This window comes from Corvus cornix, chromosome 4A (assembly GCF_000738735.6).
Source record: "Corvus cornix cornix isolate S_Up_H32 chromosome 4A, ASM73873v5, whole genome shotgun sequence".
Classification (NCBI taxonomy): Eukaryota; Metazoa; Chordata; class Aves; order Passeriformes; family Corvidae; genus Corvus; species Corvus cornix.
The window spans coordinates 3,451,566-3,467,844 of NC_047058.1; the positions used below are offsets into that span (position 1 = coordinate 3,451,566).

The following is a 16,279-nucleotide window of genomic DNA, read 5'->3' on the forward strand; positions in this document are numbered from 1 at the left end:
CATGTCAATATGTTTTCACCAGTGAGTGGTAAAACTTTCTTTGTTTGTTTTTTTTCCTCTCTAAAATCTTTGATAATGACTACTTGAATGTAGGGGACTTAAATCTTTGTTAGAATGTTTTGATAACTAAGCTAAATTAATGGTAAGATGAGGATTGCTGCACCTTTGATAAGTTTAATTTTGCTCTAATATTTTTTGAATCTCTAAAGTATAGCTCACTACTTGTACAGTTCTTTTCGTTATGTTGTACGTTAAAGGTTAGCAATATAAAATACTGCTGAATTTTTTGAACAGAAGCCTGAAAAATACTCTGACTCACAGGTAACTAGCCAGTGATGAAAGAACTTAATTTAAAAGGGAAGCTTTGAGACAAACTGTGGCACATAGGCTCATACAGGATAAATTGGAGGTCTCAATCTGCCAGACTTGGTTTCTCTTTATTTCTTAAACCAAGATAATTACCATGTAGCTATTTGTTTTAAAGTTCATGTTAGAGCCAGAAGGTGTCTTTTGAGTGCATTTCCCAGATGAGTTGTTGACAAGGATTCTATACAAGCCATTCCAAATCTGTAAACATTTTCTGTGTTCTGTCAGGAAGTGAAGTACTAAGTAGCATTTGTTCTTGCTTAGTGCTCACCATTTTGGAAACAGAGATTTCCTTCAGGTGGTAATCTTTGCCACTCTTTCATTCCTTACTTAAAATTACCTAGGAAAAGCCTTTCTTCTGTCTTACGTACAATTTTCTCATCATTATCACATATCCTTCAAGTTCAGACTTACATGAAAGTTTTGTATTTATGCTTCTTTGACCAAACAAATCTTTCTTTACTGGAAGATTGACGTGTTGGAATTATACCTGGATATCTGGTATCATTTTCTATCAGGTATGGGGTGTGGTTTTGTATTTTAATCAGTGTTACCTTGTGTTCAATAGTTTTCAATTTTTGTATTCATATATCAGCCTTCTGAGAGTAATTTCTAGCAAGCAGAGATATCAGTATGGGGAAAGCAAGGACAATCTTCCAGAAAAAGAAAAGTTACATCATCTGTTGCAATTTAAGGTGCTCTATGTCATTTACCAGTGTGGTCTGGTTTCTTTCTTACCCTGTTTTTCGGCAAGCTGTGATTCTAGTGGTAAGCAGTCCTTTGAACTGAACTCAATATTCCTACACTGAATGGAACCTGTAGCTTTTAACTTTTATGAGGAGCAGAGGGTCTTCTTGTGGGGTTGTTTATCTGTGGTTGTGTGTGTTGGTTTTGTTGTTTGTTTGTTTTTTGTGAGGGGAGGTGTCTGTTTTGAGTGACTTCATTAAAAAGTTTTTTTCTTCAACTGTGGGTCCTTAGAGCCACTGGACTGAGGTTTCCCCCCTCCTTGTTCCATCCTTCCATCCATTCACCTCTGGCAGTGAGACAGAGTGTTGGTACTTGTCTCTCAGGATTCCGGGGAGCAAACTGTCTTCTGGAGTACAGAGACAGTTTCATTCTTTTCCAGTATTGTCATTGAGGCCAATGTGCTCTGAAATTGAAACAGAAAAAGATAAATGCATGAACTAGATTGAAGTTAAAACTAAACTGAATGCTTTGTTTTATTTTAAATTTAGAATGATGTTCTATGGTTTGGCTAATTGCATTTGCTTTTTCTTGCTTTAGGAGACGAGAATTTTCTTGATAAATCTTGCCTTTTTCACTGAACCATTAGGGGGTTATGAAATCAATGAGTGATGAATCAGATGCAATTAGTCTGGCTTTGGATCTTAACTGGAAGCTAATCAAACTTTAAATATGTGTTTTGCATCTTGTTTGTGTTAATTCACTACTGCATTATGTATCTCTGCTAAAGACATTGTTGATTTTACACAGGAAGATGCCCAAGAGGAATTTGGCTGGAAGCTGGTTCATGGAGATGTGTTTAGACCTCCAAGGAAGGGAATGTTACTGTCTGTCTTTTTGGGCCAAGGAACACAAATTTTCATAATGACATTTATTACTTTATGTAAGTAACTTCATTAAGGTGATGTGATTGTAGTGTAATAGTAATAAGAAAGTTGCAGTATTATTAAACAAATGATAGAAGCCTTCTTTTGGAAATGAAGTCCTTCCATTAATAACATAAAATATTAATGCAATTTCATAACAATAATTAGATAGCTTCAGTAATGCTGTTGTGAGCATTGCCATTGAAAGCATTGTGATATCTGGGCTAATGCAGATTCTTCATGAATTCAGAAATCAAACTTCCTTCTTACCAATTTCTTTTTAAAAAACACAGTTTTGCATGCTGTAAATTATCCAAGGGTTCAGTAATGCAAGTTCAAAGATGTAATCAAAGCTTTAATGTTCTGGGAGCCCCTCTGTCCGATGTGTTTGACATGAGCCTGCAGCCATACAGAAATAAGAGCAGGCGTGCAGGCCAGTGAAATAGTACTGACACAATGTTGACATAATGAGAGCCTACCATAAATAGCTATAAATGCGTGTGATTATGTAACCTGTCACAAGGTGGCATTTTATTATTGGTTATCTGTAAAGTTTATGAGCATTCCTTTTCTTACTGTACAGACAAATGGGAAAGTGCACTGATATTTAGTACAAAAGAAGAATCTTCCAAATTTTGTTCTCCAGGTTTAATTCAGATTTTTTTGATCTTTCATAGGGGAACTGCTTTTTTCCATTTATTGCATGATACTGCAAGAATACTAGAATTTTCTTGATAGACTTGTCTTTCAGTGTTGATCACAACTCTGTATCTTGCTTAGCAGTGATAGTTTCCTGTGCAATCAGTGTGGTAGTATAGAAAGAAATTGGTGGCAAGAGAAAACCCTTTTGGTGGATGATGGCATTTTATTTTTCAGCCTTATGGCTATGAGAAACTTTCTATTTAAGAGATGAGGTGGAAATAATGCTTTTGAATGAAACAGTGCTGTTAGGGTATGGTCATGTGATGGGGTTGTAAAAGAGCTTATGCACTCAGCCTTCATTTAAATATGTGGTAGTGGGAGGGATAAACCTTCACAGTGATCTGTGTTATAGGGGAATTTTGACACATGTCCGCAAATAACTAAATCTTTTTGTTTCTTTAGTCCTGGCTTGTCTTGGATTCCTTTCTCCTGCCAACCGTGGTGCTTTGATGACCTGTGCAGTTGTGTTGTGGGTCTTACTGGGAACTCCAGCTGGTTATGTGTCTGCTAGAATGTACAAGAGTAAGTACATGCATTTATATAATGTGACGCAACATGTTAAATTCAGAATTGCTGGGCTGAATATAAGCCTCCAACTGGAGCTGGTGTCTCAGACAGCATATCTGCTTCTTGCTGCCATGCTGTAGAACAGTTGGAAAAAGTCTTGACCTTGAAATTGTTTTTACTTTTATTCCTCAGCGTTCAGAGGCGAGAAGTGGAAGACAAATGTCTTGCTTACAGCTCTGCTCTGTCCTGGGTTAGTATTGTTTCCCCTCATTCTTTCCTTTACTCTTTAAGTACGAACAAATCTGAGGTGGGAAGGAGTTGGGGGAAAGCCAACTGTTACGATGCTTGTCTGTGTGATTTTGTTTATGGTACTCCCAAGCTGCTGTTCCTTTTGTGCATTGCCTATCTGTGATTATAAAAAGTGAATTCTGAGGAGGTGGAGTCTGGTAATCTAGAATACAGCTTCTTGGCTTCTTGTTTTGTTGTCAGCTGTGGGGGTAGGAGGAATGGGGCAAGTCTTTGCAAGGTTGTGTCACAGCCTTTGGGAATCACTGCACCAGAGCATTTGGCACAGTGATGGGGTAATTCCAGTTTGGTACTGTAGTACTCAGTATATTCCAGGTAATGCTGGTTATAATCTTCTTACATAAATGTGGGTGGTGTCCAGTTTGGGATACGGCTGTAGTGTGTATCGTACTACGTAGTGTGGCCAATGTCCTGCTTGGGAAGGGCAATAGCACTTCAACCTTTTGTTTTCTCTTAGCTCTCATGACCTTTTGTGAGAATTAAGGGGGTGAGGGAGCAGAAACTAATTTCTTCTGCAAGTCTTCATATTTCTTGGTTGCAGCTTTGGGTACACGAAGTTACCCCTTGGCAAATGTCTTGGCAGAAGTGGAAGAAAATATTATAAATTTCTTAAGGTATTTCTTCCGCCCAAAAACCTCAGAATGAATAAAACATGACTTGGCTTCAAATAAAGCAGAATTTCATCAAATGAAAGATAATGTATTCAATAACAACCAAGTGTAGTATTTCTATGAGAAATCTTAGTTCTAAACAAAATGTGCTCCAGTCTCCCTGCTGTCATTTAGATGTTATCAGGAGAGAGAAGAAAATATATATCAATGGAAGGAATACTGTGCTGATCATTTAAACTCCCAGATAAATTGAGTTTCACAGAGGAAGTAAAATGACTGGGGCTGGTAGAATATGAACAGATGTCCTGATTACGCTGTGCTAGTTCAGTGAATTTGCATAATATCATAAACAGCCCAAGGCCTTTTTAATCTCAGTAGACTGATGAGAGTTCATATTTGCAGTATTTTTTCTAACTGTGGATGGGGTAAGTGAGGTCTGTGTTATAAGCCTGGGTAGATGATAAAGATTAGAAAGACTTCTAAAATGGATTTGATTTTTATTTTTTGTTCAACAAGATGCTTACACCAGGGGTCGTTTGGGTGTGCTTATTGAACAAGTCTGTTCCCCCAAACAGTTTTGGCAAGTGTCAGGCCTCTCCTAGGAAGAAAGGGGCCTGTCTATTGCTCTAATCCTCCCTCCTTCATTTTTAAATTAAATACAGCGGAAGGATGCATGTTCACTTCAGGGCAGCTTAAATTCTGCCTCAGGAACACTTTTTTAACAGAACCCAGACAATGGTGCTCTTTGCAGGACTCTTTCTGAGGCTGAATTTTCTGTGCTATATCTTTGAATCCAGGAATAATGGCAATTCACACAAGCTTCTATTTTATATGAGGTTCCTTTGCAGAATGAAGGTTCTGCTTTGTTTTCAGAATGGGATGTTTGAAATCTTAATCTCATGTCTCTGAGTTCTTTTTTAGTGTTTGTCCAGGATGTTTAGAAAATGAGGCAGATGTGTTTAATGGGGGAGGGAAGAGCAGGTCTGGAGACTTGTCATGACTGGTGCAGTCTTTATTTAAATTCTCCAGAAGCATAGGCTACTTAGTATGTGTAACTCCATGCTTATACAAATATTTCTGGTTTAGGGCAGAGCGCTCTTTAATGCCCCCTTCCCCTTGTGACACAAACTGCAGCAGCACATTAAGTTTGTTGTGAGAGTCCATGGGGCTTCCTAAATAGGAGATTTTGCTATCACTGTATTTATTCAGAAGGAATTTACTGTTTATAGCGGACCTAAATAAAGGATATATCTCTGATTTTAATAGGAAAGGAGGTTCAGATAAGGAGTTTTTAAATTTATTCTGTATTTTTCCATTCTTTGTATAGATTTTTTTTTCAATGGCATGTTTCTGTTACTTTTTGGTATTATGTACAGAGTCTTTATTTAAATAATGGCTTTACTGTAGGTTCCTACATTACAAGCATTGGATGGTGCAGGCTTTTTTACTTTAACTATACCAGTGGTGAAAGGAGCTAGGACTGTTGGGAAATTGGAAGATTGAAAGAAGCTACATTTGTTTCAACTGATTTATGTTTTGTAATACTAAGTGATATTTATTCTTTCTTGAATATTTTAGTATCTTTTCTGATTTTATTTTTCAGGATTGTCTTTGCTGATTTCTTCATTATGAATCTCATTCTGTGGGTGAAAGGCTCCTCAGCTGCCATCCCTTTTGGCACTTTGGTTGCTATTCTTGCTATGTGGTTTGGAATTTCAGTCCCGTTAACATTTGTTGGTGCCTATTTTGGCTTCAAAGAGAAGGTAGGGCCCTTTAAATACAGATTTGAAATATACCTGTCCTCTGTAATTGAGCCATTGAATCTCTAAGTAGGAGTTCCAGACAGGATCTGGTTGGATTGAAACATCTGTGATCCCATGATTGTAAAATGATATTTTACTGTCTTGATATTGAAACAGAGTGTATATTTGTAATGTCACACCAATCAGGTTTTTTCTGTCCATTCCCTAGAATCAGGTTTTAATAATGTTCTTGGAGGTCTTACCTGCCTTTTGTGCTTCAGTGATACCTCAGTAGTATTGCTGAGTTTTGAAGTAGTGCTTCAGAGAGGCTTCAGTTTTGTACTTCATTGGTTTGAGGTAATGCCAGACAACTAAGAAAAAGGGGATGTTATTGGATTTTTTTAGTTTTATTTTGTTTCTAATTAAGGACTGAACAGATTTATTTCCTTCTTGTTCTACCTTGCTTACTGTCTCATAGTTGTAATGTCTAAAGCACGTGTGCTTTTTCTTAACGATGGACATCAAGTTTGTCGGTTTTTTTGTTTGATAACTTATGATGGCTTATGAATAAAATTATAGTTATGTTTATCAAATCCTTATATGCTAATATTAGGGAAAAGTAATCTTATTTATGATGTAATAATTAATCTTTTATTTCTGTTATTTTTTTCTGCAGCCTATTGAACATCCAGTGCGCACAAACCAGATTCCTCGCCAAATCCCGGAGCAGTCATTTTTCACAAAGCCATTGCCTGGTATCATCATGGGTGGTATCTTACCCTTTGGCTGTATTTTTATTCAACTTTTTTTCATTCTGAATAGCATTTGGTGAGTATCACTTTTTTTTTCCCCTATAGTTATACAGGTATGATAATAAACGCAGTGAGTTTGAGCATCCCAAAGCAACCAATATAAGGAATAAACCAATTTTAAAATTTTTTGATAATTTTACAGATTTTATGGAATTTCCAGAGTCTGTATTTCTGTGCTTAGAACTTACAAAACTAATTCTTCTTAATGGCAACTTAACAGTATGATATGAGAGTCCTATTGCCTTGTTTAACTTCCTAGCTCTGAACAGCACAAACGTGGTTTCTTGCTGTTGTGGTTAGGTAGAGCCTAATCCATTGTGTAACTATGTTATGATTTATGAAATTTATGTGATCTAGCAGTTTCCGCTCCCTATGGACAATTACTCCACTCCTAAATCTTGCAAAACCTAATCAAGCAGTACACAAAAAATTAAACCAGTGCAATCTTTCATAACTTTCACAATGTAAGTGTGAAATGTCTAATACATTGTTGTTCAATGGGTAATATTATCCTGAAGGTGCCAGGTTTTTATGATGTCATCTGTACAGGTTGAGATGTCTTACAGAACAGTTTTCTAAATCAGATCTTAAATGCAAATAAATTAGTTTAGCTTTTTATATCAGTCCTCAAAAAAATAGAAACCGTGTAATGTAGCTGTGCTGAAAAATATAATCAGCTGACAAACAGGTGTATTGTGGACTTTTGTAGTTGAAATTAGCAAATTCTTAAATTGTTTCTCATTATTTATCCTACAAAAGTGAAGCATGGAGGGAATATGCAACTAATACTCCCTCTGTCAAATGCAGTAATTGTCACCTTCACTCAATAATTTGTTTACTTCCCTTATCTGAAAGACACCAGATTAAAAGTAAATGAACATATTTCCCTTGTATTTATTTTTGTGGGTGATTTTGTGTTTGGTTAGCACTTGGGTTCAAGTCAGCCTTGGTCTGGGGGTAGAATGGGAGTGGAGGAACATCTGGTTGTATGCAGAGACGCCTGGAAAACTTAGCTGCAGTAGCCGGAAGGAAGTTAGTATTGTAACTAGGGAAGAGTACAGGTGATGCAGGAGTTGGGGAAGCTAAAGGTCTTCCCAACAAAGAGACATGAAGTGATAAACATCTCTGGTGGAAATTGCCTGTAACTATTGTCTGTGAAAGTTCATAGATGCTGATTTCAGGTATAATTGAAGAGTTTGTTGCTCTGTAAAGCAATGATTTTATTACTGTTAGCTTAAATATATGCATGTTTACAGAGTATATTCAGGTAAAGAAAACTTCTTACGAATTAGCCAATAGTGGTATAGGCACAGTCACCCCAGTGGTGTAGTGTGGATACAAATATGCGGCTAGCAAGAATTTTTCTTGCTTCTTTCCAGTCCTGTGAGATATTTTTCTCTCTCATGGAAGATATTAGTAGAGTTCTATAAACCATGAACACCTGCAACCTTGCGAACTGTTGTTTATAGTACAGTAGAAAAATACTTTGACAATGGATGTTTTAGGATTTTAGCCAATCACCCCAAGGGGTGTCTGATCTTTGACCAATTAGACTATGAAGAAAAAAGTCTATAAAAGAGTTGTAAAATAATTAAGTAAATCAATCTTGCTGCACAATTCCTGCCTGCTGGATCTCTCTTCTCCTCCCTACCGCTGCGGGATACCATGATAGCATAGGTTTTCTGGGTTTGCTAGTTTGGATTTTTTTTGCTTTTTGGTTAACTCAGCGTCAGGTAATGTGACACTGTGAGTTAACTCAGAGCTTCAACCAAAAATGAGACTCACGTTTTTATTTGGTTTTAATTTTAGGTCTCATCAGATGTATTACATGTTTGGATTCCTGTTCCTAGTTTTTATAATTCTTCTAATTACATGTTCAGAAGCTACAGTTTTGCTGTGCTACTTCCATCTGTGTGCAGAGGTAAAAGTTACGCTTTTGATGTAGATACGACTTGTATCTGGAAGATGTTAGAAATAGAGGTGAGGTATTCACATACGCTGTGAAGTGCTGGACACTGAACTGATTGCATTTTCAGCCTTGACGTACCTGTCTTAGCCACTCTTCTGAAATGTGCCTTTTGCTTCAAAATCCACTGCTGGCAAGAGATAAAAATAAACAGCCTTGATCTTAGAGTAATTTCATGTTCCTAGTGGAAGCAATACAGCTGACTTTGAAGAAAGAAAGTATCTACGTGGCGTGTTGGAATTTTTCCGATCTAAATTTTGCAGAATTAAATGTGTTTCATAAGACAATGTTATTTTTTCACCATCTTATCTATATTCAATTTCCTACATGATAATTCTTAGTGAATGGTTTACTGTTTCTTTCAGGACTATCACTGGTGGTGGAGGTCGTTCTTGACTAGCAGCTTTACAGCAGTTTATCTCTTCATCTATGCAGTCCATTACTTCTTCTCCAAACTCCAGATAACAGGAACTGCCAGCACCATTTTATACTTTGGTTACACAATGATCATGGTCTTGATTTTTTTCCTTTTCACAGGTAAGTACAATGTTCGAACTAAGATTAATATGGAGGGCTTTGGTTTTGAAATGAGAAACATTAGGTGAAATTTAGACTACATGGAACATTAAATACAATTTATGACTCTTTAGGCAGTGTTACTTATATGGTTCGTGGCACCACATAGCACAGTAAGATACTTTTTTACATTTTCCTCCTAACTTGAAGTTACATTTATTTATGGTAAAATTAATTTCCTTTATTGAATATTATATTAGCAATGAGTTCAAACCATTACATTTTCAAAGGCCTGTTCTTGTTTGCTTTAATATCAAGTGTTAACTTGATCCTGGATTTCATAATTGGTTCTAGAAGTTCTGTAGTTAGAGATAATTTCACTCTGTGTATGGAGGATGAAAGATATTTTCAGCTTTCACTATCAGCAAGTGAAGGAGGATGGTGCTGGGGAAAAAGTGAATGTTGACGATAGAGTTTTAGTACTGTTAGTTGTCTTGCCTGCTTCTTAAGCACCACTTCATAATGATGGAAATGTACCTTAACTGGAGGAACTGATTTGAAATATGGCTCTCCAGTGTTACTTGTCCAACTTTTCTGAGGTTACTCACGCAGACTAAGTGTCTTCTACAGTATTATTCTAATGTTCATAATCACTTGACTGAAACTATAATTTCCAAGTTGGTTTGATGAGAAATCTGTGCCCAATTTACCATGTGTTAGTGAAATAAGAGGCTCTTTGAAGAGTACTGGCCTTGAAAAATAGCCATGAGTGTTTTGTCTTGGTGTTCATCATACTGCTGCTGTTGTATATGTAGATTTAACACAGGAAGTCAGATCTTTTAGGTGTCACTGCTTGGCATCATGAAATACTGCAATGACAGAACTAGAGAAAATGCTTGTTCATATATGACGGGCTGTTCATAAAAACAGCCTTGATAGTCACTCCAAAGATTTGTAGCAGAGGATTTCTCTGTGGAGGGCATGATAGTTTATATTGTTACTTTTTAACTTCTTCTGCCTGTTTGTGGAAAGCTGCTGTGATACTTCATGTTCACTTTGTGAAATACATCTTTTAGTTAAGTGCACTTAAATGCAGTTAAAAAAGAGTGGCTAAAATAGGTAATGAAAGTAAGTCTTAGTGTCAGACTTCAAGTTTATCAGTGTAGCAGTAAGAAGGACCTCTTTCATCTCTGTTTCTTCTACTACTGGTTGACACAAAGCAAAAAAACCAATGTTCATAAAAAAATGAAGAAGAAAATTGCTGTATGTGTTTGAACAAAGCAGTTATGCTATAGAAATTATATTAAATAGCAGTAACTGCTATTGGTGGTTCTTGTTCTTTAGAAATGTGTCTCTTCTAAGAAGGACAAAAGAAGCAGGGGAAAAAAAAGGAGGATTTAATTTTTCTATTTTTTAATTATTAGAAGGCAAACATGGAATATTTGCATTCACATATTGCTGGGTAACCCCCTGCTTAAATCCTGGTGAAAGAGACAAGCTGCAGGTGTCTTCTGTAATATATATCTATCTGTATTTTAAAAAAGCCCAAAAATATAGTCTAAAATGTTTTAATTAGTTTTAAACTAAAGCAATATGTTAATATGTGTCTGGGTTTTAGCATAGGTTAGTTGCTATCCTGCCAATTTCAATTTCACTTATAAGATGCAAATTGGTGGAATTAAAAATAGCCCTTTCATATATAAAATGATATTTGAAATTGTCATAGCAGCTGCTGAAATGGTATTAAAAGCTTCAGATATGCTGATCCTGGACTTCTTGATGTGAAGGCCAGTGAGGCCCCTGAAGTACGGTAATAAACTGTGCTGCTGTTATTTTTGCAGCGTCGTCTTTTTCTTTTGAAGGAAACCGACAATGGTGCTCCCTATGCTGCTTTTGTAGCTCATGAGGAAAACTACTACATGGTCCCCTTTTTTTTTTTCCATTTAATAGAACAGCTAATCACTAGAAAGCTAATGGGTACAACAGATACACAGAGTGCCTAATAAATCCTTGCTAATGTAAAAGGCTGTAATAACTTTCTTTTCCATATTCAATTTGATGGTAGATTTTTGGGCTTGAAATGTAAGCTGTTCTAAACAGATGGCACAAGCAGAAGACACTTAACTTTGCTTTGTTTTGTAAAATATTCCATAGCAACCCTTGTTTTAGAAAATAAGGGTTCAGTCCTTCACAGTTTCTGGAGGTGAAGGAGTTTGCTAATGTAATTTTACACACTGTTTGTATGAATAGTGTTCCCAAAATGGGACCTTGATCTGTTCCACTTAAGCTAGCACTAGGTATTTTGGTTTTCTCTATTCTTGCCTATTAGGTCTCAGCAACTATGACAGAATATAAAGGGCAATGTTAATACCTCCTCCATGGCAGCGTGTTGTGTTACCCGGGGCATTACAAAAGGGATCATAATGAATAAGTAAATAGGAACTGAATGCTTGTATGGTAACACTGACAGTAATATAATCTGACCAGTGAAATCTAATGGTGTGTACACCCAAACCAGACAATTCGATTTTAATGTACAAAGTGCAGCTAATCTTTCAAGAAATAACAAGTGAGGTTGGATGGGGATAGCTACATGATTACATGTATTTTATTCGAGGAGGCAAAAAAATGCTGAACATAGTCAAAGCATGTTTCTTTACAGTGACCTCTATTTTTGAACATCATTTTCACTTGTGAGTTAATGCCATTTTCAAAATTGAGTTTTGATCTTCTGGGTAGATTGTGTTTTGAATCTGAGATTCTGAAGCACCCACCACTGTGCGGTGATTGAAACCAGTATGATACAGAGAGCTTTTAAGGTACATGAGAAGTATCAGCCAAGTGCAGAGTGCTTTTCTATTTGCTTTCTTACAATCTGCTCGTGCTTTGAATTCTATTTTCTTCATTAAACAATGAAGCTAGAAGAGACTGATAGAGCAGAAGAGTCTGCGTAATGTATTTTGACATTATTCTGTGCAATAATCCTTATTTTTAATTTTGAATTTAAACTGGTTTACTAATAACTGTCCCTTACTCAGTTAGGTGCTGGCTTTGTGTATAACATCTTGTTTCTGTGTATCAGAAAGTGGTAGTATATATATTTTGCAGACCAGGCTATTCAGCAGAATGTAAAGCTGAGGTTGATTGATTTGAGACAATCAAAAAACAACTGAGGTATCAGTGGCTTCATGTTGGAACCCAAGGTGCAGGGAATATTTCTCTGCCTGTCCTGAAGGACCCATCCCCCCAGGAAAACACTGTTTTTAACCTTTGTCCATGGAGAAAGCTGCCAAGGCTTTGGGATGAATTAGAATCTACAAGGGTGTGAGTTAGGTGGTAGTATAATACATAGTTTGTTACAGGGTGAAAAATTTAGAGTTTTTAGGTTTATTAATATGGTAAGTAGATGAAGGCAAGATGGAGGATCCCTGTCATTTTTCAGGTCTCTTCCTTCTTCTTCACTGTCATGGGTTAGCAAACACTACATTTCCACTACATTCACCTACTCCATTTTCTGCAGTATTGGTAGTACAGAACAATTGGTTAGAAAATGCCACAGTACAGGGCTATGTGAATTGATAGTTCATTAGGCGTTGGTAGAAAAGTAAAAATAATGTACGTACTTAGCAACTATTGGAGGTAATCTACCTTTAAAAGGGCCTTGAGTTTCCTGGATTTTTGGACACATCTTGCTTCTTGGCTAAAGAAGTGTCATGAGTCATCTTCACATCTGGGTTTGTGAGTTTTAAATGGGTCCTGCAAAAGATCTTTTACCTGTACCTCCCTAGAAAGATCACTGATGTGCAGTGAGCTGCTGTGCACTGGGATGGCATCACTTTCCTAGGCTAGTAGGGGTTATTTAAAAAGAATCTTAAAATATGCAGGTCACCCACTTAGGGGAATAATAAGGATCTATCCCACAACAGTGAGTTCTTTAATGCAGACCATTCAGGTGCTTTTTCATTCAGTTTAAGCTGGTGAGTGGTTAGGATTGGTTAAAGTAAACACTAGCCAGGAAACGAATTTGTTATATTGGATTAAACCAAACAAACAGATTATACAGGCTCATTGGAGGAATTGGTGTTCGGCTTGGCGCTGGGTCATTTGATAGAGATGTGCATGTGAAAGCTGTAAAAACCTTAAGATACAAAGGAGTTTAGACCAATCAGAAAATAAATGTAATGGTCTCAACTCTTTCACCTTCAAATAGTGGGGTATTTTATTTATTTGTTTGGGGATTTTGGTTTTTTCTGTGGGTTTTTGTTTGTTTGTTGCTTTGTTGGGGTCTTTTTTGTTGTTGTGTTTTTGGGGTTTTTTTAAGTACTAAGTGTTAGAATTTTTTTTTTTAACAGCTTTACCAAAAATACCTTTGGGTATCTGCTCCCTGTCCCGTTGTGTTCATTGAAGTCTGTCAGAGAAGCCTGAGCTGCAGAGGTGTGCTTCTTGTTGATAGTGCTTCAAAACTTGCGTTTCAGTTTGAATATGTTTTGAAAGAGACAAATAAAAGCAAGATCCTGGTCTGATCTTACCTAAACCTTACCTAAATAGCTCTCTTGTTCTAATGAGAGGCTCATTTTAATAAGAGATTATTCTAATTTTGGTGCAAGATGAGCATAGAAAAGCGCTCAAGATTGAAGTGCTACCTATGCTCTTCAAGAAAATACATTTCAAGCCATGCAGTGTGAGATGGTAAGGTTGGATTTTAACTAGTGCAACTAGTAATAGCAATTTTACTGGGTAGAGGTATGGGTGGGTATAGGAAACAGAGTGTGCTGTGTTTTAAGATTGTTTTTAGTCAAAGCAGTTAAAAGGAGAATCTGAGAACCTGTGATACTTGTCAGCACCAGCCTAAAGATCCAGTATGAAGTGCTGCCCAGTATTAAGTGCTAAAATCTGGAGCAAGGGACAAATTTGTGAAATGGGCTAAAACACAGAAAATGTGGAAAATGTTCTGGCTAGAATTTTCAAATGAGCCACACTGGTTCAGAGCTATTTTTCTTCCCTGACTGCTACTCATTTGCAGATCCCTTTCACTGGGACATTTATTACTGTGTAGGAAATCAGAAGCTTTTTGACTGCTTTACCTTTTGTGGGCTTTATAGTGTTCATGGTATCACAAGCACCCCTAGGGCTGAGGTGGAAAACACACTGAATTTCAGTGGAACCAGGCATTCTGCTGTGGTTCGTGTTCTTAAAAATAAAGGCAGAAGTTAATGTTTTGCAGTAACATAAGCAATCATGTAGGTAAAGCAACTGTTCAGGGGAACCTTATAAATAATGTTCTCTTACCTTACATTAATTTCTGTCCAGTAGTACTGATTTTGCAATGTCAACACAACTCTGTGCTGACCTGAGCCTTTGGAAGCTTCTAGTCTGTTTGGCCCATGTTATTAAAAAAAACAAAAAGCACTAAAGCCACCTAGTTGATTTGGTGTGATTAATTTGCACTCCTAAATCTGCAGTTGGATTTTTAACCCAGTTGAAAACCAGTTTTCAACCTAGTTTGTGCCAGCACCTTTAAACCATTCTGAACTTAGAGCATCACGTGGCTGTTTAGGAGAGGTGCATTTGACAGATGATGGGAGTCCTTAGTTTGATGTTCTTTTTTTGATGTTTCTGGTCCTTGTAGCTGTCCACATATGGAGTTTGTAGGATATATTTGTTCATGGGAGGGAAGAAGAAATTACAGTGCTGGTAAGCCCCAGTTATTGATGTAGAAGTAACAACAGAAGAAATCTGTGCTCACCAGAGGAGGTTCTGACTACCTAAGGCTGTGTCTTGGTGATGAGTGTTGTCTTTCTCTCCTGAGTTCATGATTCAAATCTGGTATCTGACAAACATTACCACTTTAAAACAATGTCTTACTCTGCTTCCAGTACATTGGCAATATTTTTTGTAAAGTTTAAAAAATGAGCAGGATGTACTTTGTCTTTGATTTGCTAAACAGACTTTTTTTAGGAGGGGGAGTTGAAAATCAATGTTACTGAAATCTGTGAAAATCTGTTTATAGATGAAATGCTTGTTCACAGTGTGAAGTCTTTGAGTTCTGTTATGACTGAGGCAATGTTTTATAGAAAACCGATGTATTATAAAGATTCAGACTAACAAGGATCGAAGGAAAATATGTGGATTTACAGTGTGTTCCCATATTAAGTTGTGGCATGCTCAGCAAACTATGGTAGCTGTCGTTCTTGGGATAGTTGTACATTTTTGTTATAGTAGTACATTTCTGTTCTAGAACAGCAGATAAATTTTTACAGTACCTCATCTGGTAAACATTTGGAAGAAACTCCTTTCAAAGCCAAAAAAGGCTCGGATTGGGCTATTTTATAAAAACAACCAGGAAGCAGAGGCTGAGAACCATTATTAGGACAAAACTGTGAGAGTAAGGCTTAGAGTAACAATGCTGGTATTGGAGGAAGTAGGAAGGAGTGAGAATTCACCGTGAACTGCAAAGACTCAGTGATGTCAAGCCTACAAAGGAATTACATTCCTTGTATGGTTGATGTCTGATCTCCTATCAACAGCCATAAATCTGCTGTCTCCTACTGTCTCAGAGAATAACAACTGCAAACTTGGAGGGAAGGGGTAATCTGTGGCATATAATAATAGTCTGTCAAAACCCCTTTAACTACAAATATACATCGTAGCACGAGGAATGTAAGAATTGGCATACAGATAATAAGCATCCCAAGATGGGTTCCTTGCTTGGGAAATGTGTAGATGTGGTCTGAAAGACAGAAATGTAACTCAGGTAAAAAACCCAAGTGCTTAATAAAGAATCTTCTAGTTATTAAGTCAGTCACAAAAGTGAAAGAGATTGGAGCTGATGTTAAACGTGGGCTGTACATACAGAAAAGGATAATACAAAACTGGAGGAGCTGAGTGCATGATACTATGAGTGCCTGCAGTAGAGCTGGGAAGGGCTATTCCAGGGCTGGCATGTAGCTATGTCTTTGAGAGGGAATTCAGTGCAAATGAGATCTTCCCTTTTTTTATCTGTTAAGACTTAACATCTGTGTGGCAGTTTGCAACTAGGTAAAAGTGTGAGGAGCAGTGCATTGCTTCCTTTAGAGTCTGAAGACTAAATTAATTGACTGGGACTCTTGCATATGAAGTCTCCTTGCATATGAAGTTCTTA

General features: G+C 37.0%; 1 protein-coding gene across 3 annotated transcripts in view; it reads left to right on the plus strand.

Annotated features, from left to right (window-relative positions):
• The window catches only part of LOC104691323 (transmembrane 9 superfamily member 2-like), a 28,606-nt gene that overhangs the window by 11,009 nt on the left and 1,318 nt on the right, over positions 1 to 16,279 (plus strand). For all 3 annotated transcript variants that reach the window (XM_019287734.2, XM_010402772.2, XM_019287735.1), the window contains 7 exons: positions 1,861 to 1,993; positions 3,081 to 3,200; positions 3,378 to 3,435; positions 5,706 to 5,865; positions 6,521 to 6,672; positions 8,466 to 8,577; positions 8,988 to 9,159. In XM_019287734.2, the coding sequence (XP_019143279.1) occupies positions 1,861 to 1,993; positions 3,081 to 3,200; positions 3,378 to 3,435; positions 5,706 to 5,865; positions 6,521 to 6,672; positions 8,466 to 8,577; positions 8,988 to 9,159 (907 nt within the window). The remainder of the gene's footprint in view (positions 1 to 1,860; positions 1,994 to 3,080; positions 3,201 to 3,377; positions 3,436 to 5,705; positions 5,866 to 6,520; positions 6,673 to 8,465; positions 8,578 to 8,987; positions 9,160 to 16,279) is intronic.